Source organism: Peromyscus leucopus, chromosome 6, assembly GCF_004664715.2.
Source record: "Peromyscus leucopus breed LL Stock chromosome 6, UCI_PerLeu_2.1, whole genome shotgun sequence".
In the NCBI taxonomy this organism is placed as follows: domain Eukaryota; kingdom Metazoa; phylum Chordata; class Mammalia; order Rodentia; family Cricetidae; genus Peromyscus; species Peromyscus leucopus.
Window position 1 is genome coordinate 38,753,131 of NC_051068.1, and position 26,634 is coordinate 38,779,764.

General features: G+C 39.5%; 2 protein-coding genes across 13 annotated transcripts in view; one reads left to right on the top strand and one right to left on the bottom strand.

Annotated features, from left to right (window-relative positions):
- The window catches only part of P2ry12 (purinergic receptor P2Y12), a 43,372-nt gene extending 30,361 nt beyond the window's left edge, over positions 1-13,011 (bottom strand). Inside the window, exon 1 of the mRNA XM_028882188.2 lies at positions 12,684-13,011. The gene's annotated coding sequence lies outside the window, so the exon portion shown is untranslated. The remainder of the gene's footprint in view (positions 1-12,683) is intronic.
- The window catches only part of Med12l (mediator complex subunit 12L), a 344,347-nt gene that overhangs the window by 291,427 nt on the left and 26,286 nt on the right, over positions 1-26,634 (top strand). For 11 of the 12 annotated variants that reach the window (XM_037206612.1, XM_037206616.1, XM_037206619.1 and 8 more), the window contains 13 exons: positions 2,565-2,764; positions 5,396-5,584; positions 6,112-6,186; positions 6,299-6,489; positions 7,314-7,475; positions 8,647-8,758; positions 10,767-10,856; positions 11,806-11,915; positions 12,119-12,254; positions 13,040-13,201; positions 14,945-15,307; positions 16,943-17,099; positions 22,117-22,352. In XM_037206612.1, coding sequence (XP_037062507.1) covers positions 2,565-2,764; positions 5,396-5,584; positions 6,112-6,186; positions 6,299-6,489; positions 7,314-7,475; positions 8,647-8,758; positions 10,767-10,856; positions 11,806-11,915; positions 12,119-12,254; positions 13,040-13,201; positions 14,945-15,307; positions 16,943-17,099; positions 22,117-22,352 — 2,183 coding nt within the window. The remainder of the gene's footprint in view (positions 1-2,564; positions 2,765-5,395; positions 5,585-6,111; positions 6,187-6,298; positions 6,490-7,313; positions 7,476-8,646; positions 8,759-10,766; positions 10,857-11,805; positions 11,916-12,118; positions 12,255-13,039; positions 13,202-14,944; positions 15,308-16,942; positions 17,100-22,116; positions 22,353-26,634) is intronic. The other variant, XM_037206614.1, reaches the window with a different exon arrangement.

Below are 26,634 nucleotides of genomic sequence, written 5' to 3' on the forward strand. Positions count from 1 at the left end.
ATGTTTTATATATATATATGTATATATATATATATATATACATATATATTATTATTATTATTATTATTATTATTATTTTCTTCAATAGAGTGTTACTACATATATCAACTAGACTCCAAGACAGGCACTATGTTCAGGAAAGGTTGGCCAACACAAAGTAGAAGTTGCTTTTAATTGTGTACTTTCATTTTGTTTTGCTATATTTATTTTGTTTTATGAATTTGTTTTTTATTTTTTATCTCTTTTTTTTTGTTTTGGGGCTTTTTTGAGAGAGAGAAAGAGATCAAGGAAAAGAACATTAAGTCGGATGTGTATGGAAATGGGGAGGATCTGGGAGGTATTTGGGGGAGAAGGAAAATGTGATCAAAATATATAGTGTGAAAAAAATTTAAATTAAAAGCAATCATACTTATTTGAAATTATCAAACATTTTGTAGCAAAACAAAAGGTAGTACTACCATGAAGGTTCCAGCCTCCTTCCTAAGCTTAGGATCTTATAGAACTATGTAGTCCATGCTAAGTACTGATTGCAGCCAGTATGATTTCTCTACTCTGATTTCCGAAGGGAAGGAGAACTGGTGAACTTCACTGACTAATAATTGTGAGGGTCATGAAGGCAGGAACTGGATTTCTCCTGGGCTATTTCCAAGTCTCATCAGAGAAAATAAAAAATAGATTTTCAATAAACCTAAGTTGGAAGCATGAATGCATAGTAACATGTTTCAGTGGTGTACACAATGATGAGTCTTATCTAGACAGTGAGCCCTTGTTTGTAGAACTGGACTAACCCCAGTAAGACTGCCAGGTTTTTTAGATATTCAAATAATGTGGGAGGTTCTTGGTCTGGGGAAATTATGATCATCACAGTTAAATGTCAGCAAAGCCTTAGAAGATTCATATAGAATAATTTGTTTGTTGTCTATACAGTTTGCAGAAGGTTCTAGCAATCATGCAGGCTCCAGTCCTCCTAATATCCAAGGAAAATGGAGATGAACAAATGGGTCTGAGAAATGTGCTTGTTTTTGCTCTTGCAGAGAAGTTTTATCTACTTTATTGGTACTAACCAATTTTCTTCTAATTCCTATCTACCAAAATATATATTAAGGCAGGAAAATAGGACTATTATAGTGAAGTTTGTTCCTAATTTACTTAGTAGTTTAACTTGAGATAGACATAGCTGTTTATATCATCCAAGAGTAGAGAATCCATACTTCTAATTTTGAAAAGCTCTGTTGAATTAAATAAACTCTCTTGGGTAAAGCCATCAGCTTTTACATTTTAAAATACATGATGAGTAGATGATAATATACTGGTAAATTGAAATCTATTGTTTATTTTTCCCTCTGTGGCTTTTCTGCTTTGTCATTGTGTGGCAGTGGTGGTGGTGACGGCGGCCACAGTGCTGGGGGTAGAGCCTAAGGTCTCATGCATGAGAGGCGGGACTCTGCCATTGAATGATAGCCTCAGGCCCTCCTCTGTTTCTAAGAATTTTGAAAGTAGATATTAATTATAACATTCTGGTTATCTTTCCTCCCCAGAAAAGAGTTATGGTTTGTGTTTGTTTTTTTTCAACAGAATCAAAACCTTTTGGGGGTTGACCTTGTGTGTTAAAAGTGGTGGTTGTTTGTTTTTTGCACTGACATGGTCTTGCTTTTGCTCCCCTACTGCATATAGTAAAGGCCTCCCCTAAACTCAGCCTCTGGTTTGACAGTTGTCTTCTCGAGGCTTGTTTTGGTTTCTGTAGGTAAGCAGGCAAAGTTGGAAGGCTTTGCTGCTGTCTGGCCATCTCACTAGCAAATTATCTCTCTATCTCACCTAATTTTCTTTTCTTCTATGGCTGGAAATTTCTTATTTTATCCAAGTATACTCTGTTTAGTGTTTTGTTTTTTGTTTTTCTCCCAGAATTTTGTTAGTAGTCAAATAACCTTCTTAGCTTCACCTTACTCAGTGTATTAGAGATTGGTCAGGGAAGACCTCTGAGCTGGATGCTACAGAGAGGAAGGTGGAAGACACAGGCTATGTGCAGAGAGCTCTGCTTTCCAGAGCCTCCTCAGTATGCATTGCCCTTTTCCATCCCCAGGGAAATAAATCTCTCTTGTCAAGAAGTTGATAGTAAGGTGGGCTAAGGCAAAACTTTTCTCTTGACCTATGGATAGAAAATAAGTCATTATAAGAGAAGAAATGGAAAAGGGACTCCTAGAAGGGTGAGTACCCATTTTCTTCCTTGTCTATAACTCAGATAAACTTGAAGCTTTGGTGAAATCAGTGTGCTTTGACTGTTAAATAATCATTCATAATGTCCTTTCCAAGGTTAGCAATAGAATATTAAATCTATAAACCATAAGAAGGAATGAGTCTTGAGTTTTACTTCTCTCCATGTCCAATTGTTTTGTATTCTTTCATGTATCTCTTGATTCATTATTTATGTTGCTGGACAACTGGCTATGCAAGAGTAATGCCATTCACATCTTTGAATCCCTGAAACCCAGCCTAATTTACCCTTTACATATTTTATGCAATATTCTAAACTTTTGTGATTTTGCTTTTGTGATTCTGTTATTTAGGAGATGCCAAGATTGGCAGCAACAATGTCAACACTTTAAAGAATGATGAGTTCAGCATGAGGGGTTTAAGACGTGATGGGAATGCTGAAGATGCCTGGGCCACCACACAGAATTCAAAAGCCTATGGGAAAAGTATTTCTATAGAAACTGCCAATCTGAGAGAATATGCTAGATATGTGCTGAGGACTATCTGCCAACAGGTATTCTTTGATTTCAAATGGCTTCTACTCTGACTTTGTAACTGTTCTTTGAGAGGCAAATGTCCGCTATTTTTTTATTTATTTTATTTTATTTTATTTTGGTTTTTTGAGACAGGGTTTTTCTGTGAAACAGTCCTGGCTGTCCTGGAACTTACTCTGAAGCCCAGGCTAGCCTCAAACTCACAGAGATTGGCCTGCCTCTGCCTACCGAGTGCTGGAATTTAAGGCATGCGCCACCACCACCTGGCTGTCTGCTATATTTAAAAAATTCTATTTGGGTGACCCTTTTTTGTCTCTATAACTTTATTTTGAAATCATTTCAAATTTACTAGAGTTGTAATAATGAAGACTTCCAGTACATCCTCTATACAGATTCACTAATTTTGAACATTCTGTATTTTTTTTTCTTAACGGTTGAAAAGTACATGGTATAGTTTACTCTGCTTTACTTTTGAATACTTACGTTTTTATTTCTTGTAATAACCAAAGTAAAGTTAGTAAAAATCAGAACTTCAGTTTTGGTGCTATAATTTTTCTCTCAGCTATAGGGAACTTTCTGACCTATCCTAGCACTGTTAGATTTGCATAAGGTTCTAGAGATTAGCTTCAGGTTATTGGAAGGGGGGGAGTTCAGAGGTGACAATGTATTATTGCAGGTAAACTCTTCTAATTACACACAATGTAATGGGTTGTCTGTGCCCATTGCTGTAGGACATCACTGCTTCTAGACTCTCCCAGCAGAGCGCACTCTCTCTCTCTCTCTCTCTCTCTCTCTCTCTTTCTGTCCCTCCCCCCTCTCTGTGTGTGTGTAAGTAACTGAATTCATGTTGATACTGCTAGCTCTCATCCTTGAAAGTTGTATTTTCTATTATCTCCCATTTCATATTAGTATTACATTTTTGCAAGACAACAGCCTTGCTCCCCACACAGCACCTGAGGTGGTCTCTGAGTTGTCACACATGTACCTCTAGGGAAAGGCTGCTGGGAAAGCTGAAGGGTGGTTTGCAGTTTCATTTTCCTGAAGGGTTTAGATGATGCATTCAAACATCATTGGAGAAACAGAAAGAGAAGAAGAAAGGAAAATGTTTTTGCAGTTGTCTCACTTAGAGTGGACATGTTCTTTCTTAAAATTAGAATCTCTTTGTTTTGCAATTTGCCTTTGGTTTGGGGTTTTTGTCCCAAGTAACGTCTGTATCATAACATACTTCCAAAAGCCAAAACTTAGACAAAAGCATACACAGCAACCTATCCCCTGCCCAACACCTTCCTGTCTGGCTCTGCTCAGGTGACTAGCTTCAGGATTTTCTGATTATCTTTCCATACTTTCAAAAATCTTTTATTTTAAAAAGTGCCAACATTACATATTTTCTAATCTGTATTAGATGTATGCTTGCTTAGATTTTTTTTTTTTTTTTTTTTTTTTTTTACTGTGGTGAATTTAAGTAGCTCCACAGTTATTGATGGATGTCCTGTGCTACGTCCCAACTGTGAGCACACAGTGGTATCACTGGACTGGGTGCCTGGATGCCTAGAGCCAGGTGGTGCTGGCCAGGTTTAGTGTCCCAAGAAGGTATGCTCCATGTCCCATGGGAGGTTTCTGGCCTACCCTACAATGCCAGTAGCACCCTCCACCCCACCTCATCCTCCAAAACATAAATCAGTGAGTCAGTAAAGAAATAATTTGATACCTAGAAAAACAGCACACTGATATCTGGGTACTTTTGCCTGAGTGTGATTTAATGCTGCTAACATGGAGCATAGAATTATATAACTCCCAGGTGATTTCAGTGAGCGATTTGTGCTGAGCAACTGATACATTAGTAAAAGACACTTTATTTGAGACAGATTTGGGTTCAAATTGAGCTCTGATGCTGACGTTTTCTTATGCCATTTAATGAAGGAGGAAATGGAAAAGGAAGGATGCTAGTGTCAAGATAACCTTCTAAGTGATTATATACCATGTTCTACCTGTTTAGCAGAATATATCCCATAAAATGATGGAAAGCATGTATAACATAACGTCATTGTTACTATATACCGAGGAAAAACAGCAACAGAAAAAAATACCTTGCTACAAAATAGTACCTTAGAGTAAGTCCTCATTTTAAAAAAAGCACACCAAAACTTAGCTCCCTCCCCCATATGTTTAAATGTTTTTGCTTTAATCAAAGTTCCTCCCACTTTGCATTTTTAAGATGTCAGCATGGTAGAATTTTGTTTTGAAACTTTTCCCATTAGCTGGCGATGTAGCTTATTTGATAGCATATTTGGCAAGCATGCAGGGAGCCCTGGTAGGCAGGAAGACATGGCATTAAATTTAGGCCTGTGATCCCAGCACTGAGGACAGAAGCAGAAGGATCAATACTTCAGGGTTGTTCTTTGCCACTTAGTGAATTGGAGGCCATCTTGGAATACCTGAGATCTTTTCTAAAAACAAACACACACACAAAACAACAACAACAGAATCAAAATATACATGCAGGCAAACCTTTCTCCACCTATTTTTCCATTAATTTGTTTTCAGTGGATGGTTATTACTAGCTTTATATTATTTTGTTCTGAGAAATGAGAATATCATACATAGGGCAGGTAGAATCAATACTTACTGTCTAACTGCTGGCTTGTTTTTAGGAATGGGTAGGAGAACATTGCTTAAAAGAGCCAGAACGATTATGTACAGACAAAGAACTTATTTTGGACCCTGTGCTTTCAAACATGCAAGCACAGAAATTGCTGCAGCTGATCTGTTACCCTCATGGTATTAAAGAGTGTACAGAGGGGGACAACCTGCAGAGACAGCACATTAAGCGCATTCTTCAGGTAAGTGGTACATTCCAGAGATTCTGTCAGGTCATTCATTACAATATGATTGTAGAAAGAATGACGTTGTTGCTGTTCTCCTTTCTGATTCTTGAATTTAATTCTGACTTGTTCTGCAATTTTCTTTATGGTGGCATTATTGCAGTTGACTAGTAAGGAGATGTAGTCAGTAGCAAACAACATATAATCACAGATATTTTAAGTCAGTGCTATATTTACTTGAGAAATAATCTTTGTGCTGGATCAGTCTTAAATATGTTATTGAAGAAACACATCATTTTGGAATGAGATTGGCTAATTGGTAAATGGATTCTGAGAGATGCCATGCTTATCTGACTTCCAATTTTTGGCTGGGTGGGGAACACATTTTGAAACTTGAATTTTGTGATGAATATTTTTTTCATCAGGCATGAAATTGGAAACCATTAATCCATGTTAATTCCCTTGCTGGGCATGAGTATTACTGCAAGGCTATGGTAGCATATGCTCAGTGTTCTTAATGTCATAATTCTTTGCATTTTCTCCAGAATCTTGAGCAGTGGACATTGAGACAATCCTGGTTAGAGCTTCAGTTAATGATCAAACAATGCTTGAAGGACCCTGTGAGTATATGTTGAAAGCACACATGTGAATGAACTAAGCAAAAAGTCATTGATGTTTGAAAATCAAGGAGTAAATAGATGGACTAGCTTTCTTTTATTTTCCTGACTCTAGAGCTCTGGCTCTGTGGCTGAAATGAACAACTTACTGGACAACATCGCAAAGGCAACAATAGAAGTATTCCAGCAGTCTGCAGACCTAAATAATAATGCCCCCAATTCTGGCATAAGCCTCTTCAACCCAAATGGGATTGGAAGTGCTGATACCAGTAGCACAAGACAGAATGGAATAAAGACATTTTTAAGGTATTGCTTCATAGTTTTGTTAGTCTACCATCAGTACTTCATATGTTGCAGTAAACTTGATTAGCCTAATGCATGTTTCATGAAGCTTCTGGAAATGTGAAGAAAATAATTACTTCCAAGTAACAGTTCGTTCCTGTTATTCAACAGGTTCAAGGGCGGAAGTTGGTAAGCGATGTCTCGGCTCTTTAGGTATTTTGTTGTAGGTCCAGATACTTTGTAGCCACAGACAAACTTAATTGTGATTCATAGTATCACTGTCTTTGGGTCAGTCATTAAATATGAAACATTCTCTATGTGTCTTTATTGATTGACAGTTTTTGTACAAATACAGTAATTTGCATTCATAATAGAACTTGTTAGGACCATGAATTAATAAAGTAATCCTTTTCATCATGAAGGACAGATTGGCTTGCATATCATTTTGGTAAAAGGGTGTAAATCTGAGTTTTAAAATTTAAAGATTTATTATTCCTTGGCTTGAACACAATACCATTGCATATTGTGACCATGACTGAAAAGTGTAATGTCCATAGAGAGAAGGGTGGCGAGAGATCAGAAAGGCAGGATCCAGGACAGTCACTGAGAATGGTTTAGTATGCAGAATACCTCCCCAGAACAGCACCTTTTATTCCTCAATGAATGCAGTTGGAATGTATAAGCAGTAAGCAGATGTCTGGTCTTTGGCAAGAAGAGAACGTACAGACATAGTGGAATGTTAGATGTCCGTGTCTTGCCCATCAGTGATTTACTGTTGGGTTTCTGGATTGGCTGTGAGAGCAGAGACCAGCTGCTTTGTTAGGTGTAACGCCTGTTTCTGATTTTAGTTCCTCTGAACGCAGGGGTGTGTGGCTGGTGGCCCCCCTCATCGCCAGGCTGCCAACCTCCGTGCAGGGAAGAGTGTTGAAAGCTGCTGGGGAAGAGCTGGAGAAGGGGCAGCACCTGGGTTCTTCTTCAAAGAAGGAAAGAGATAGGCAGAAGCAGAAGAGGTATGCTGGTAGAGGCCTCCCGTTGAGGCTGGCGTCTGAAGGAAGCCTAGCATCCTACATCACAGTCTGTATCCAGTGTCTATAGGGTTTAGGCTTTGAATGGATTAGGAAATCATCGGCTAAGCAGGGCTCTGGCCTTGTACTAATGTTTAGTTTACCAGTTTCTATCCCTGCCTCTGTGTCCAAATCATTTCAAGGCTGTTGAAACACATGGGCTTGCTGTTAATTCTGACCTACTGGACCTTGAAATAATTACTGATTTTTTTAAAATTTAGGAATCTTGATCTGGACTCTTGATTAAAAGTAGTCATAACAACTGCCAAAAACTAATGTTTATTTCATTTATTTTATGACCAAGAAAAAGTTTCAAATAATTACTTTTGAAAATAGACCATCTTATTGAGGATGAATATTCACACTATAAATTGAACAGCCAAGGAATTTGAAATAGGAAAGTCATAATTTCTTCATTTTATAAAAATTTAAAAACAGATTCTTGTTGCCTGTTAATAATACTGCCATAACTAACTGCTCTTTATTGGCCATCTATAAAATGGAGCTCCCGAGCCAAAAGGTTTGGCTTGGACCTATTTTGGAATTTTTTTCCTCAATCAGTTTTTCCGTTGTTCTCAATTGGAAAGATTTTATGAACATGAAAATTTCCCCTTCTCTAGTGGAGGCTGTGGGCTGTGTCAGAGATGTTAGAGGGCACTAGCTGTTTCTAGCACCAACCTGGCTTTTGGAGGCCTCAGACCTCATGTCCACCCCTGACTTTACCAAAACTATGCTTTTGGCCTTTGAGAAATATACAGAAAAACCCACAGGTGTCCAAAATAGTCAAGGCCCACAGAGATGTGTGCTTCCTGAAGGAGAGTTTTGTTTGAGGAATTTCTCAATTTTTCTTATTAATCTTTGCATACATTTATATTCTTTGGCATACATATTTAAAATAAAGCAAATGTTCACATCCACTGTAGCAGTAGAGCATTGCCATTCACAAACTTTGCCAGTGGTTTTTTTATCTTGTAAATACAGGAATGTGTTCTCTGGTGGTTTGCCATCCTGTCCTCTATCTAGTAGTAAATACACAACAGCCGTGAGTCTCCTAGAAAGAGGAACGGCTGCACCAGGGGCAAGCCATTCTTTCTGACTGTTACTACTTCCTTTGCAGTATGTCTCTCTTGAGTCAGCAACCTTTCCTCTCCTTGGTCCTTACCTGCCTTAAGGGGCAAGATGAACAACGGGAAGGCCTCCTAACATCCCTGCAGAATCAAGTCAATCAGGTAAAGTCCAGTGTGATATTAATGATGGTATTCCTTAGTTTCCTTTTGAATACAAGATCAGACAGACGTGTCTATAAATGAGGTGCTAGGAAACAACAGTCCATGTCCAGTTCCTCCTAGCATCCTGGTCACCATAAGGCTAACAACTTTACAGTAATTATGCATTGACGGATGTATAAAGACTATAAAAGTAACTGCCTCATACTGCTTACCAGCTAGTTTGCTGATCTCTGTGGCACCTGCCTGGAATCCTGGGGAGCAGAAAGAAATTAGAAAGCATGGAATTGAGGAAAGGTGTTAGTTGGTGGTGTGAGGTGGTTTATCCTGACACAAGGCCGGGTGCATCTTTCCCTGTGATGTTAAGTGGGAACTCATAACCATTCCTGACTGGGCGTGTGCTATCTCTCCTACCTGGTTTCCCTTTCATTCAAGCCTGGATGGACAGGGGTGCCTTCCTGTTTAGGAGCTTGTGCTGGAAGGATGCCTCTCAGATGTCAGTCTGACCTGCTCCCTCCCTTCCTGCTGATCCCTGTTCACCTGGCCTCCTTAGTAAGGCCGTGGTCGCCCTCTAAGTACTTCTGCTATCATTCTTTGTCCTCCTTGTAGTCAGATCTGTTTCACTTTTACCTCCTTTCTTTAATGCTGGGGTTGAACTTAGGACCTTATGAATGCTAGATAAGCTTTCTGCCGCTGAGTCCATTTTTAGCTTCTTATTTTGAGATAAAATCTTGCCCAACTGGCCTTCATCTCTCTCAGTAGCCTAAGTGAACCTTGAACTTCCAACCTTTCAGTTTCAGCTTCCCAGTTAACAGCTGGGGACAGGGGAGTTGCAGCAGGCTGAGCTGACTACCTTGTTACCGTGATTGACAGAAGCTGGTGTTGTCCCCATATGCAATTTGGAAAATATTGCCTTTTCATAGCAGACTTTCAGCTCTGCTGTTGATAGTTGTTACTTGTAAAGTGATTGATTTTCATACATTGCGTGGGGTGGGAAGAGGAGAGAGAATGTATGTAGGGATGAGAAAATGCAGGGACCTGGGAACCACAGCATACAAGTAGAAGTTAGAGGAGAACCCTTCCTCTTGGTCCTCTCCTTCCACTTCCCTGGAGACAGCATCTCTGGTGTTTGCTGTTGCTACCTGTGCTGACATGGCCTGTGAGCAGCTGGGGATTCTTTTGTCTCTGCCTCCCATCTTGCTTTAGGGATGCTAGGATTACAGAGGCCACTTCCCCATGCACCTTTAAATGGAATTCCAACTCGGGTCCTCACACTGTACATAAGCTTTTTACCCACCAAGTTGTCTCTGCAGCCCTTTTTAGCTCATTCAAGGTGATTTTGATTAGTTACTGTTCATTTAGAGCATGGCAGGGGTTTTGTATTTGAGTTTTGTTTATTGGCTCTCGTCATCTGGTTCTGGGATGTGCCTACCTGTTTGTCTTTCTTTAGTAAACCCCTCCCAGAGCTAATCTTGAGGAAATGAAGAACCAGTCCACTTTATGAAATTGACTGATCATGGCTACATTGAAAAGAATATATTCTCTTTATCAGGAAAAATTATTCATTAGATAGCAAGTAACAATTCCAGAAAGATGTCAAAAATAAAAAATAAAACATTTGCTAGAATTTATAGCATGTCCCTAAGAAGTGTAACATGGGACCAGTGAAAAATGGAATTCTGTCTTTTCAATATTTATCTACAGAATACTAAATTAATAATGTTTAATTTGATGGCCCTTTAAAGGATTTCCCCCAAAATATCCATGTAGACATGCATGCATATATGTGTAATTAAGTCAGATTCTCTTCCCTCAGCCACCCAGACAAATACATCATAAAATAGCTAGGGTTTTATCTGTGTAGAAGAAGAGGAAGATTAAAAAAAATACAATTTTATATTTCTTAATTTTTAAAGCTAAGAAGTTGGTTTTAGCTGTGACTATTAAGCTTAATTTTAAACATGTAAAAATGATCATAACAAAGTTTTTCTTCTTTTGTTCCTGATCTTAGATTTTAAGTAACTGGCGGGAAGAAAGATACCAAGATGATACGAAAGCCCGCCAGATGATGCACGAGGCTTTGCAACTCCGGTTGAATCTGGTAAGGACCATGGAGTGTTTCCATCACACCTCTCTCTCTATGAAAATTACGGCAGCTTTCAACTTCTGCTGTGGGCAGAATCTGCATGGCAAAGTGAAGCCTTCCCCTTTCTGTCTCTACCCACTTCCTCTTCTCAGAAACCTTCTGTTTCCCCTGTCACTTTCCTTCCTGTCTGGATTGAATTCTAGACGGTCATGCTTGGAGCACCAATTTTCTTTTCTACACAGACTCCTTGCGGCAGCTCTCCCCTTCTCGTCCATCGGTGCTAAGAAACCCTTTTTTGATATGAATGTTAGCTCTACTGTATCTTATTTTAAAGCTATCAAATCCATCAGCCCTAAATTATCAGAATCAATTAAATCTGTCTAATGAATTGATTTAAAAAAGGACAAATCTCACAAGAATGTTTGTTACAGAAATCTAAAAGTCCTCAAGACATTTTATATTCCATTGAGTTTTTCTCTTCCAGTTGGACAAACCCCAAATGAAATCTACCTTGGGTGACAGCATGTCTGGTTTTTGGCAGCCTAACCTCCACACAGGAGCTGGCAGACCTAACAAACATCTGGGGATATTGTAATAGCAGACTTAGATACAATAATAATCGAATATCACAAAATTGCAGGTTGTTAGACAGAGATTTGATGCTGTTTGGGTTTAACTTATCTGCAATTATGTTTAAAACCATGGGAGACTGATAAGAAAAGAAAGCCAGTAATACTCAAGTATTACTCTTTTTGTTAAGTTTTGAATGACTATAATATAATGAAAGAACCAAAGATAGTGATAAACACATAGCCAAATGAGACAGACTACAGGATAATCCATAACATGTTTAGCAAGAACCAGTTCTTAACAACTCTTGTTTTAGCACATCAACATTTAGGCAGTAATAGGGGTGGTGTTTTATCCTACAGATACAAATGCTTTCTTGTATTTTGTATACTAGGTAGGAGGAATGTTTGACACAGTGCAGCGGAGCACCCAGGGGACCACTGACTGGGCTCTCCTACTCCTCCAGATTATTACTTCAGGAACTGTTGACATGCACACTAACAAGTATGTTTTTTTTTTTTAAAATCAGTTTATACCTTTTTGCTGCATGCATGTGTGATATAAGCTTTGATATACTGACAATAAATTCTGACACTTGCTGACTTAGATGTCATTAAAAATTCAGCACTTAGAGTAGAAATGCATAGATAATTATGTGTATCTTGGTTTTGTTTTTAAAAATAAAATGGGTTTTTCTTTCCTCTCAGTGAATTATTCACAACAGTTCTTGACATGCTGGGCGTTTTAATCAATGGGACATTGGCTTCGGACCTATCAAATGCTTCCCCTGGGGGCTCTGAAGAGAACAAACGTGCATACATGAATTTAGTAAAGAAACTGAAAGTAAGTTTGTGATCAGCCTCTGTTCTGAAGTTGTTTATGGACTGGTCTGATTTCTTACTCATTAATTTACATGTGCATTTGATTCAACATAATGCAATTATTTGTTGTCTTGCCTAGGCCTGCTAGTCCTTCAAAGTGACAAGTATGTTATCCAAAAGATTTTTTTCTAAACTATTATATTCATAAAATGTGTTCAAATTTTAAGGGATTTAGAAATGCATTATCAAATATATAACCAAAGCTCCAGTGTCAGATTTTAGTTAAACCCATGCTCAGATTTGTACATGCAAATGTTAAGAGTGAGCATTTGCCTTGAATTTGTCAATGTGACTCATCTGATAACCCACGAATAGTCCTTGAAATAAACAGTAAATAAACATTGCAAATACATAAATCTGAAGGCTTTACAATAAAATAACTGATGGTTACCTTACAGCCTGACCCTGGAAACGAGAAAATGTCCGTGTGGCAGCTCCCGCTGTGTGACTGCGAATAACACAGTGGATTTTTGTCATCTCAGCACTCTGATATTCCTTGTATAACAAGGCTGCCTTTGTGTGACTCTATTTTCTACTGGAATAGAAGAAATGAAACATTTCACCAGTCTGATTTGCAGCTGTTCCACTGACTGTGTTGAGGGTTAAAAGACATACTAGCTTTAAAAAAAAAGGAAATGTGTCATTGGGGAACTTCCTTCTTATGAACTTTTACATTCATTGTAAAGTCAGAATTTCTGTCTCACTTCTCTCTCGCTTTTCCATCTTTTTTTTTTCTTTCTCTTCTAGAAAGAACTAGGCGACAAGCGGTCCGAAAGCATTGACAAAGTCCGGCAGTTGCTGCCTTTGCCAAAGCAGACATGCGATGTCATCACTTGTGAACCCATGGGTTCTTTGATTGATACAAAGGGAAACAAAATTGCTGGATTTGACTCCATCGATAAAAAACAGGCAAGAGTAAATGGGTTTTTTCCCTCATATATAAATATATCTAGTTATAGAAGCCAAGTGACTTTGCTTACAGTCTTGGAGGATACACAGAACATCTTACTTTCATTTCTGAATTTTCAAGGTATGTTGTTGTCATCTAAGTGCATGGCTGTTGGCATTATAAGAAGCCGTGTCTTTGAAGGTCTCCATTTAAAATGCTTATCTGGACTAAAGTAAATTAATGGAATCTACTGAAGAGGTTAAGTAAAAGCCTAGTATGAAAAAAAAATAAAAGCAAAAACCAATTCTGATTTTATTTCAGGATAGGAATCAGAGTATGTTTATGTAAGGAAATTTTTGTTGATAAGTATTTTGAAGTAGTGAGTAAGCTATATTAAATAAAACTACTAAGTGTTACAATACTACGTATTGTCAATGAAGCAATGTTAGATGGCCATTCATTTTATATAAGATACTTTAGGAAGTTCTTTAAAATTGGGGAAGAATGATCGGCTATTCTTTCAAAGAACACTGAGCAACCATTGTCACTCTGCAGTAGCAGAGATAGATGGTGGGGAAAATCCCTTCCCTTACTGGGAAGTAGATGCATGTTCAAATGGAATGGGATTTGTGGGTAATGGTCCAGAGTGGATTAGGAGGCATTGAGGAGGACAGTCTCAGCCAGACAAGGGAGAGGCTGTCATAGCAAGGTTCTCACGGTAGTTGACACACAGACCATTTTGAAGGATTAAGACTTACACAGAAAAAGAACAGAACAGACAGGGAAAGTTTAAATCCAGGCAGGAAAGGCGACTCAGAGGGGGAAATCAGTGCCCTCAGAATTCAGAGGTGCCTAAGTAACATAGCAGTGCGCTCATGGAAAGGGAAAAGGCCCCTACTCACAGGCAAGGTGACCTGGGCTTTCTAGCAATAGGCATCCAGGATCCATTTAGATTTGAGCTCTACTCAGGAAAATGCTCTCATCACATCGTAGACATCAGGGAGAGGTGACTTATCTGGTGGTGTTAGAAGAAGCCTCTCGTACAGAGGAAACACAGGCAAGAACAGGTATGTTCACATCCGGGGTGAGAGGAAGGTACCTTGGCCATTTTTTAGGAGAAATGTCTTTGAATTGGTATACAGGAGAAGTCACCAACAATGTCACCAATTAATGTTACAAAGATAAGTTGGCATTGAAAGACACCAAGAATAAATACAAAGAAAGTTAAAAAAGAAAAAGATTTGATTTGTGTTGTACCTGTTTCTGTAATTAAGTTCTCTCACAACATTTTGTTCCAAGATGCCATGTTGAGTACATGAGAGGTCCATATACTAAATCAAGTCCATGTAGGTTGAACTGAAGTGAATATGAGCCCAAACAGAGGCAGACTTTTACATTTTTGTTATCATCTCAAAAATACTGAATAAGTTCCTGAGATGAGTAACTGGTTATAATCTTGTGTCATAAGGCCAACTTCTTTACAGGATTCTTGAGAAATTATATTTCCTAGAACAAACTGAATGATAATGTCATTTTATAGTAAAATAGTCTAGATTACCTTGAGATGTCTTAAGGGAGTGCCAGGTGGTACATAGAACTAGAGAACTGAACTTTCAAAGTCCTGTACTCCAGGTTGCCTGACTTAGCTGAGTATTTCTATCTGCTGAGCTCCCTCAGTCCATTGCAAGCACATGCTTACAGGCTTGCCCTGTGCGTTGGGAACAGGCCAGAGTGTGCTGTCACAGAACGATCTTTTCCCACAGGGTCTCCAGGTCTCTACAAAGCAGAAGGTGTCCCCATGGGACCTGTTTGAGGGTCAGAAGAACCCGGCTCCTCTGTCCTGGGCCTGGTTCGGCACTGTCCGTGTGGACCGGAAGGTGGTAAAGTATGAGGAACAGCACCACTTCCTGCTGTACCACACGCATACCATGCCTAAGCCCCGCAGCTACTACCTTGAGCCACTGCCCCTACCTCCTGAGGAGGAAGAGGAAGAGCCCACATCTCCAGTTTCTCAGGAACCAGAAAGGAAATCAGCTGAACTGTCAGATCAAGGAAAAACCACAGCTGACGAAGAGAAGAAGACAAAGGGAAGGAAGCGTAAGACAAAATCCAGCTCCCGCGTTGATGTGAGTGGGGCATGGAAGGAGGAGTTTGGCTCATTAGCAGCTAGGATGGGATTTACCCATGGCCAAACTGGACTCCTAGAAACCTTACCAAGAGTGGTATCAGCTTTCTTTTATAGCATTTCCTAACAAGTTTCTGTGCTAATAAATGAAATGGCACACCATGGTTTCTCATGGATGACAGATTTAAAGCTTTTGATTTTCCATTCTCAACACAGTAATAACTATTTAACCTTAGACTCCAGTAGTGGATAATACTGAGTAACTAAGACTCATAATTTCCCTGGGTTTAAAACTTTAATTTTTCAGGGGTATATGATTACACCGTCTTAAACACTTTCATTAATATAAAAGGTGTACTTAAATATCTCATTTGAGTGATTGATATTTGCAGTGAAGTAACATTAAAAAGTTCCTTCCGCTTTTCTCCAAATGAATTTGCATCTGGTTTACCCCTACAGAGTGGTCCTGAGATTTCTCTCTTTGCCCTTGTATCTTCTACCCCCTGAGTAGTCTTTAACATATTTTCAGATCTTATAAAAGATAAAATAAACCTAATTTAAAATCATCTCACACCCTTTCTCTTTCTTTTCCTTTCCAGTACCAGAGGCATATTAGATGATAATTCAGAAATTATTATATAGAATATGAGATGCAATATTTAAAATAGATTTTTCCTTGAAATTACCTGGTTTTACTTGAGAGAGAAATTTCAGGTCATTTTCTATGGAGTACAAGGATGTTCTTGCTTGGTGGGGAGGAAGTACTTATTGTGGGTACTCAGCAGTTCATGAGCAATTATCATTACATTCACCTTCGTCAACACTGAATCATCCTAGCTGATAGTTTGGTAGTGAAGAGACTTTTAGAGATGGCTCCTGTCACTTTCAGATGCTACTGGAACACTCTGGCATACTCTGGCCCACCATACCACATGGATGAGGGTTTCTTTTCTCTTCACATGCAAAAGACTTATCTAAAGACCCTCAGAACCCTCCTCCTGAAGCTGCCTCTTCCCAGTGGGATTACATCCTTTTGCCCAGTTCAGGGATACTGAGATTTTCATTGCCCTTCATCCTCAAGGGCCATGCTAGAAAAAAAAGATGGATGATGAAGGAGTTGAGACATTCTGGTGTGATCATTAGAGTCAGTACCTGTTATAAGGAGGAGAAAGCATGTGGATGTGGGGAATGGCAACTTATTTTGAGTGCTGTCTTGAAAGCTGTGGGTAAGATACTGTCAAGGCCTGGAGTAGTTCTGAAGCACCATGGCCCTTTCTGACACAATTCTTATTCAGACATGTGCTTTTAGCTTTTTACATGTCTGCTGTGAGGAACTTCTTTGTGTGTGTGTGTGTGTGTGTGGTGGTGGGGAGATGGTACTGGAGATTGAACATAGGGCCTTTTATGTGCTAGGTGAATATTATTACTTTTTAAATCAAGGAAAAATTTTAATTCACATGAGTATTTTCCAGGAAATGGGTTACCATTTGTGTTCTCTCCCTTCCCTTTCACAAACTATAGCCTTGAGTCCTGGGATGGGATGATCCCTCATACTTGAATAGGAAAAACGTATATTGATTAACTGTGTGTGCTATATTAAGTTCAATTTTCTTTAAAAAATATATTTCTGTTGAAGGAGTATCAACAGAGCAACATCTACCGAGTGCCTCCTAATTACTCGCCCATGTCCTCTCAAATGATGCATCATCCACAGCCTGCACTGTGGGGTTACAACCTGGTGAGCCAGCCCCAGCAGCCCAGCTTCTTCCTTCAGAATCAGTCTCTGAATCCAGGTGGGTATGAGGCAGGGAACACTGGCAGATCACTCATCAGCAACTTGAGGACAGAAACTCCTTGCTTTGAACCTTTATCCTCCACAGAATGAGACTTCGGATAATCCAGGACTTAGGTGCACTTGGTTTTTCTTTTTCTGAAATAAAGCTTCAGCTACAACCAGTAGCTTAGTTCTGTTGTCCCAGCTACTGTGTAGAGGGTAAGACAGGAAGATCACTGAGCATTGTTAACCTAGCAAGAGCTTGTCTCCTTAGGTGATAAATTAATATACAGCTGAAATTATATGCATGGATTTGGATTACACAACTTGGTAGGAGATTGCTATGGCCTAAAGTCTGAGCTACCAAATATAATTCCCGCATGCACTTTAAAAGATCAGGCGGTATTGTATCTTTCCTTTCTTGCATTGTAAATATTAAAATTAAGTTATGAAGCAGATCAGAAGTTTGGTTTGCCTAGAAAACTACCACAGCCACAGTACTTATTCCTGATTGTAGTATTGCTTTGGTTCAAGTCCCAAGTACATCTTATAATCCAAATGAATACTTTCCTAGATAAAAATATTTGCTAATTAGAAATTAATTTTATCTGAAAAAAAAGTTTTTAAAGGATGAAAAAAGTTAATTTTTTTGCACATATACATATGTATAGATTCAAATATTTTACCTATATGTATATACATGTGCATTTACATTTAATGAAAAATATATTTATAGCCTTTATAACATAGCTCACACAGCAGACAGGTTCAGTACATGATCTGAACATCTTCTACCTCCTTATACTTGTACTTGATACTTCCTGTGCATCCAGGCTCCCCCATCTACAGGCTCATCACCTGCCTCCAAGGTGTTTGATCTGATAATTTCACAGTGAGGTCCAACCTAACTGGCTGCTCTGTTCAAAGTTGTAATAACATGCTTTTCCTAGTCTCTGTGCTTCCCTCTTCTGTCATATAGCATTACTCACTTGAGAGGCTTAGCTTCCCACTCCAGACTGCAAGCTCTGTGAAGACAGGTACTTTTTATCTTGTCTTTACAATGGTGTTCTTACAAGAACAGTGTCCAAGTCTTAAAAAGAGACTTTTGGGTGCATATGGTGATGCCTGCCTGTAGTTTCAGCTATTCAGGAGGCTGAGTAGACTTCTGCCTTTGAGCCATAGCAAAAGCTTGAGTACTCAGAAGGATGGTTCTGGGTTAAAAGCGTGAACATCCTTTCCTCTGTCCAGAGGGATTGATACACACACACACACACACACACACACACACACACACACATATCCCTGTGTGTGTCAGAGAAGTTTTCAGCTTTTAAGTTTATATTTAGAAAACAAAGATTGTTTAAATTTTTTAGCTTGTAATTATGATAATAATATCCAGTGCTTTACCAAGGGTACATTAATAGCTTATTAGAACTCCATTGATTTATATGTTAAAACTGAACTTTTGAAGTCTTAACATCGGGTATCATCTTTAAGTATCATTTTTCACATACCTTAAGTCACTTCCTTAGACTCTCACAGCTTATATTACATACCTTCAATCACTTCCTTCAGATCCTCACAACTTACATAAACTTTAAACCTCCCCCTCCCCCACATCAGGTCATTTATCATGAGACTTAGGGTGTTGATTACTGAGAGATGCCATTGAAAAGCACATTCTTCTAAATAAAGGGACAGTAAAAACTAAATTTTTACTTTGTATTAGCTTGTTTTTACATTGAAACTTGTTTTGTGAGCTTATCTTTTTCAATGTGAAACCTATAAAGGAGGTAAACCTGCCTGTGGTTCTGCCTCTCTCAGCAGGAGACCTAGTAGCTTTAGTGAAGCAAGGCCTGATTTTTTGCACATGAAATGGACTGACCAGGCAATTGCAGCCTTGCAGGGAGGAGCTGGCTAAGGTAGGCTTAGACTGCTAAACTGATGAAGCTAGGGCTCGCCATCAACACTGCCAGAGATCTGAGAAGGGTAAATTTGAGCGGGCATATAGTCCAAATGTCCTCTGTATCAGTTAAAATGGCAGAGACTTATCTGATGCCTAGACAATCAGCCAGGGTTCCTCATCAGTGATCTTCAAAATTTTTCCTGTGGAGGATGAACTTGGGAAAACTGAGGTAGAGTAGAACAGTCGGCCCTGGAGGCAAGCAAAGCATTAGAAAGTTTTTTGCCTAGTGATCAGCATTACGGAAATCCAGTTGGATTGTCTTTGGACACATACACTTCTCATCTGTACACATCAGTGTGGATGGTTTAAGAAAATAAGAGGGAATATTAAACACTGAGTTCAGACTAGCACTCTGTAGAAGGTAAGAAAAAGTCACCATGTAGGAATACACAGAACATTTTAGACAGATTATAACGTTTTTTGGTTGGCTCAGAGGTTCAAGGTTATAGAGTTAAGAAAAATAAGAGAAATAGACTTCAGTCTGATTTTCAGTTTTCCTTTTTCTGTAATGAGTGTCCTGTCCTTAGTTTAGGACTGGGATTGTTAGTAGCATTTCACATCTTGCTGCAGTGAAGTGACCTAGACATGGTTACTCAGTTGATGTTATTTTCAGATGTCCTTCTCCTGCCTCTGAGTGACTAATGGTCCTATTGTTTCCTGTGCTGCTGAGTCCTGAAGGTTGGCCCCCAAACAAGTGGATTTAAAATGCTTTTCTGTCATACATACTGCTTGATTAAAAAAGAAGAAAGAAACATCTTTTGTGAAATATGTGCTTAGAACTCTTCCTGTTTGCATATATCAAGGAATATAGATTCTCTGAGGGAAGAGTGACATTTTCTATACAGCCATCGATTGTAGAAGTTTTTCTAATTCATAAAGGCCTTGACAAACTGCAAATGCAAATATCTTTAGGATTTTCCTAGTGTTTTGAGCAATAGCAATTGAAGAGATGTTTGTAGAATTTGAAGTCCTCAAGCATTTTAAGTTTTTAAAGTGTTTTCATTTTTCTCCTTTACAAAATAGGCATTTTCTTTATTTTTAATATATTTAATTAAAATTACATCACTTTTCCCTTCCTTTGCTCCCTGCAACTCTTCTCTTTACTCACTCTGATCCCTCCCATGCTCCCTCCTCCCAGCACCTCCTATCTCATGTCACCCCTACTTCTCAAATGGATGGCCTCTTTCCCTTTGATTATATATTATTATACATATACAACCCAGATGCACAAATGTATGAATACAGCATGCTGAGTCCATATTTGTTGTTTGCGTGTATGTGATTTCAGGGCTGACCACTTTGTAATGGATAACTAATTAGGAACCTCGATCCTGGGAAAGGCTACTTCTTCTTCTCCCAGCAACCATTATTTGCCTATAATTCTTTAAATAGAGATTGGATTTTTTTTCCCCCTGTGTATGTTACCATGTTTATTGATACTGTCATTGTTTGGGTCTTCTTTAGGCACCCATTTCTAGGAGATATTATCTCCGATCAGATTTCTGGTCCTCTGGCTCTTACAGTTTTCCCTCTTGCTCCTCCATATTGTTCTCTGAGCCCTAGGTACAGGAGTTATGTTGTAGACGTATCTGCTGGGGCTGGGCTCCCATAATCGGTTAACCCCCTGCATTGCATCCACTGGTGTTTTTCTGTGACAATCTCCATTTGCTGTAAGCAGAAGCTTCTTTGATATGGGGTGATAGCTACACTCATCTGTGAGTGTAAGGAAAAGATTTAGAATGTAGTACCAATTATGCTGGTCTAGGAAAGTGGTGCTAATGGGTTCTCTTCTAAGACCCGTGACCTCACCAGCTCACGATAGTTGGCAAGGTTTCTATACCCGGTGTGATGCTCTCCTTAAGTCCAGTAGCTACTGGTAACATGAGTGCCACTATTGCACCTTTTGGGTAATCTTACCATGCTGGTCACTGTTATGGTTCATAGGACTTGCCAGTGCTATGGACATTAGACCACAGGAAGGAGAAAGCTTTCAGGTTAAGTCCAACTTGAATTATCTGAATTCTATGCCCTAAGTCTTCAGCTCTTGAGAGGCAACCAAAGGTAATAACAATGGCCTATATTGTTTTGGAGTCATTTCAACTACTCTAACCAACAAGTTGAATGGAGAGTTTTCATACCTGGTATTGGGGTATGGCTCTTGTGGGGAGCATTGTCAGCCCAAGTGACATAATTTAAGTGTACTCTCTCTCTCTCTCTCCTCTCCCTCTCTCTCTCCCTCTCCCTCTCTCCTCTCCCTCTCCCTCCCCCCTCCCTCTCCCTCTCTGTGTGTATGCAAATATATACGCACATATACATACAAGGATGTAGTATATATAATTTCAGATAAATATAAAATCATATGATTCCTTGAGGCTTTATCAAACAACCTTGCTGTTATTTGCCCTTCTTCCCTCCTCCGCATTTTCCCCATTTCCAAACTAGGCCTTTAAATTTTGCCAAAGGAAAGGTTAAATGATACAGCCTTCAGATCTCTTTAGAATAGAGAAAGCTTCTATGCCTAGCTTATGAAACTTGGCAAAATATAGCACAAGGCATGCTTTTATCAAGTAATATGTACATCCTGAGGGATGTACTTGGCTGGCTTACCACCCACATGACCAAAGTTTTATGCTGACTCATCTTTGTTTCAGGCATTACATTTTTTTTTTTTTTTTTCGTTTTTCGAGACAGGGTTTCTCTGTGTAGCTTTGCGCCTTTCCTGGAGCTCACTTGTAGCCAGGCTGGCTTCGAACTCACAGAGATCCGCCTGGCTCTGCCTTCCAAGTGCTGGGATTAAAGGCGTGCGCCACCACCGCCCGGCTCAGGCATTACATTTTATCCACTGAAATGCAGCCTCCATATAGCAGCTTTAAAGTATTATTATTCATGCATACCATTGCTTTTTACTTTTGGAAATTAGACAGCTTTTAACAGAATGTTAATGCTTAGTGTTGGGAGGGTAATATATCATTTTCTACATTGCTCATAAAGTAAGAAAGGTGAAATTTCTTGTTGTGATCAAAGAACACATGTTGCTTTTGAAAACCCTTCCTTTTGGTTGCTTTTATAGGTGGCTCCAGGTTGGACCCTGCAGGCTCCTTTGTCCCAACCAATACAAAGCAAGCTTTATCCAACATGCTGCAGAGGCGCTCAGGTGCCATGCTGCAACCACCTTCCCTTCATGCAATTACATCTCAGCAGCAGTTGCTACAGATGAAACTTCTGCAGCAGCAGCAGCAGCAGCAACAGCAGCAGCAGCAGCAGCAGCGGCTTCTCAGGCAGGCCCAGACTCGACCTTTCCAACAGGTTTGTTCAAAGCCAGCCTTGGAATCCTCCTCATGTGTGCCCCTCCTCTAGCTAGGAATGAGTTTGGGGTGTGGTGCATAGTCTTGCTGCTTACACATCTCTGTACATGTGTGGTTAGAGGGATATTTCCTTCATAAAGGTTTATAAGTATTCTTCCCCTTTTGTATTTCACTATTGACTTTGGGAGGAAGCCAAAAGTGCTAAGGACTTTGTAATCATTCAGAAGTAGGCCTTTTACCTCTGAGATAACCTTTCCAGCTCTATTTTATATTATATTTACTTTGAGATTTTATATTCATTTTAGCATTACTTTTATGCATTATCCTCAGATTTATTACTTAATTTTGTGCCTCTAAAGCCATGGTGTTTTTCTCCTTCATTGTTTTGTTAATTCAATAAGGTCTGCATCAAACAATAAGTAAATTATAAACAGTGGTCAGTATATGGAATTTGTATATGTGTGTGAAGTGTGTTATACCCAGGGCCTCATACATGCTGGGTAAGCACTTTACCCCTGTAGTATATGCCCGGTGCAGAAACATTAAGTTTAGTTTTTGGTTTGTTTGTTTGTTTGTTTATTGGTGTTTTTGTTTGTTGTTTGTTTTTTGGTGTTTTGAGACAGGGTCTCACTTTGTTGAGACTGTGTCCCAGTATGTAGCTCTGGTTGACCTGGTACCCTCTATGTAGATCAAGCTGGCCTCAGATTCAGAGATCTACCTGCCTTTGCCTCCAGAGTGCTGGAATTAAAGGAGAGCCTCACTATGCTAAGCTTTTGAGTGTAATATTTTTTTTTTTTTTTTTTTTTTTTTGTTTTTTCGAGACAGGGTTTCTCTGTGTAGCTTTGCGCCTTTCCTGGAGCTCACTTGGTAGCCCAGGCTGGCCTCAAACTCACAGAGATCTGCCTGGCTCTGCCTCCCGAGTGCTGGGATTAAAGGTGTGCGCCACCACCGCCCAGCTTTGAGTGTAATTTTTTATTGCTGTTTCTGATATTATGCCGTGTAAGTCACCATTCTTTCTAGACCGTGATTGTATTGAACAAACAGTGATTAAAAAATGACCTACCTTGATATAGACACATGAAACCTATAAATCTATACAAGTGAAATTTGTGCATGAAAAGAGTGAAGTAGAATTGCATCTGCTTTTTCTAGTTTATGTATATTTTTGTATTTCCCAGTTGCACTGTTCTGATGATAATATCTAGCAGAGCACTTACTGTGCCCAAACAGTCATGAGCGTATTAAATGTGATAGTTCTGCAGCAACCCTGTGTTTAGGGAGTACCTTTGCCACTTTAATTGTGTTAGCCAGCCTACATGTGTGTCCTGCTTGAAGAAAAACAAGAAACTCTACAATAGCTGGAATTCCTGTATTTTTGAATTGCCCTGGTCTTGTCTTTCCAGGCCTGGCTCCTTTGTAACTCGGCATATCCTCATTTCCACCTGGTGATAGGAAGAGGTGAAGAGGTTTTTTTCTGCTGTCTGAAAGTTGCCTTTTAAACTGTGCTGTAAACTGACCTGTGTAAGGATGTTAAGCAGAAGTTATTATGGGCCTAGGTTTTCCCTGACTTCACCAGCTGCTTGAAGTCCTTGGATACTGGGCAAAATGGGCCAGAGTTGCCTAGTACACACACAAATGAGAGCTGGAATAAAATGCTTTTAAAATATTAGTGATTTTGCTTAAATAGGCAACATATTTGAGGCCATTTAAAACTTTATTGCAGTTTTAGCTGTTCTTGGAGGGTGAGCAGACACAATCACTCTTTTTCAAATTCTTCTTCTTTTTTTTTTTTTTTTTGAGACAGGGTTTCTCTGTATAGTTTGGAGCCTGTCCTGGAAGTCACTCTATAGACCAGGCTGGCCTTGAACTTACAGAGATCCGCCTGCCTCTGCCTCCGTAGTGCTGGGATTAAAGGCGTGCGTCAACAACCACCACCCGGTTATCTTGCTTCAAATTCCTAAGAGGAATTTAAAACATAACTAGGAACTGATAAACCATTCCACTAAAATGAACTTGTCTTCTTTTTAAGGTAAATGAAACCTAACTAAACTTGCCTCTTTATGTTTTACATCAGCTTGCTCTTTTATAACAGTGCTGAACTTTTCTTAATTGTAGCCCACTTTCAAACTCACTGCTGAATTCAGCTTTGGTTACTGAAAGTGGTTCTGAGCACTGGAGAAAGGTCACTGGCATACAGGTAAACATGTTTTTTCTCTAAGGTTCACTTCCCAATATCCATGACAACGAAGGCGTTTAACAAAACAGTGTAGTCAAAGGTATTGTTGCAGGCCAGTGACCTAAAAGGCACCTCTGGTGGCTTCCTCCAAACACTCAAACATACCTCAGTGTCTTTTTTCTCCTGCAGAATTGTGGTAATTCTAAGCACAGGAACTGATAGACTGTGTGTTTTCATACTAATTCTTCTGTGCCTGCACTTTGATTTTATTTTGTTCTTCATCCCAGTTGTTGTAACTTCCAAGGTCCTAAATGTCATCTTCAGATAGTAAATCAGCTCCTCACATTCTTCAACAATGAAAAGTTCCCAGTGCCTTCCTAACCAATAACAAATTCGTCTTCTGAAAGAGGGTTTCTCTATGTAACCTGGCTGCCCTGGAATTCACTCTGTAGACCAAGCTAGCCTCACACTCACAGAGGTTTGCCTGTCTCTATCTCCTGAGTGGTGGGATTAAAGGTGTGAGCCACCACCACCTGGCCAGATAAACCTTTTTATATCATTATTCTTCATGTATTGGCCAATGGAGGAGGAATATGAAGTCTTGCGGAGATCAAGCCCAGGCATTTGTGTAACTGCCTAGGCAAGTGCTCTACCATTGAGCTAAATCTCCAACCCCTCTCAGAAGAAAGAGAACTGCATAGTTATGTAGCCATGTGAGCAGGAACCCTTTGGGATAAACAAGATACACATGGAGTATCTGCATTGGTGCTTAGGTGCTTTTGTGGGATGGTGAGCTCCTCCCGTCTTCTAGTAGGTAGTTGTCTTAGTCACTGTTCTATTGCTGTGAAGAGACACCATGACCAAGGCAGCTCTTACAAAGGAAAGCATTTAATTGGGACTTGCTTACAGTTTTAGAGGTTTAGTCCACTATTAGCATGGCTGGGAGCATGGCAGCATGCAGGTAGACAGAGTGCTGGAGAAGGAGCCAAGAGTTCTACATCTGGATCCACAGGCAGCAGGAAGAGAGAGAGACGCTGGGTCTGGCTTGGGCTTCTGAAACCCCAAAGCCCACCCCCCTCTAAGTGACATACTTACTCCAGCAAGGTCACACCTACTCTAACAAGACCACATCTGATCTCTCTCTAGTAGCACTACTCCCTAATGACCAGACATTCAAATATATGGTCCTGTGGGGGCCATTCCTCTTCAAACCACCACAGTAATATTTGTTAGTAATATATCTGGAATATAGCCAAATATGTTGTAGAGAGAAAAGAATCCCCTTTCAATAATTTGAAATCTAGAGTAAAGGTAGAATTGTGTGAAATGTAAATCATATTGATAACTTGTTACAGTCCGTGCTGGACACAATAGGCTTTTCTAAACGCTAATCATTTCATGAAAGAAAAAAAAAAAACCCACAAAATTTGTTTATTGCTGGTCTTGGAATTCTGCCAGACACTTCCTAGGCTCAGCTGTAGCTGCTTCTGTAGCTGTGGTTGTTGGCATAGGACTTCAGAGTCTTTTTTTTTTTTTTTTTTTTTTTTTTTTTTTTGTCATCCTTTTTTACCTACCAAACACACATTAGAAGTCTAGGAGTCTTTAAGAGATGAACCTATGCATGATTTCAAGAGCCAGTCTCAGATGTCAAGAGCTTCCCAGTAGCCTTACCCTCAGCAGTGTGATTTCCGCCCACACTGTCCTGCCTTAGCTGTCTGTGTGAGTGCTTCTGGAGTGACCTCTGCTCTGGCCATTTGGAAAACCTAAATGCACAGAAGAAGACATAAGTGTTGGAGTCTGTAAGCATCTCAACCCTTACAGAGTGTCTGCAGCCTCTTCCCACTAATAAAGAGATGCTTTCTGCAGAATCCTGCTCTTTACATGATACAAGGTGAAATTGAAATACGTTGTGAATAACCTAGTCCCCCGGAAGGCTAGACATGAGCTTCAGTCAGTCGTGCAGTTTTCTGTTACAGACAGCCCTTGATTTCCTTATGAATGTCTGAAGTTGCTGTCTTAGTCTCTAACTACTTGTTGTAGTGCTAATAATTGTAACTGGGTGTCTCTTACAGCAATAGCCCCTGTTGACATAAACAAAGATGGTTCA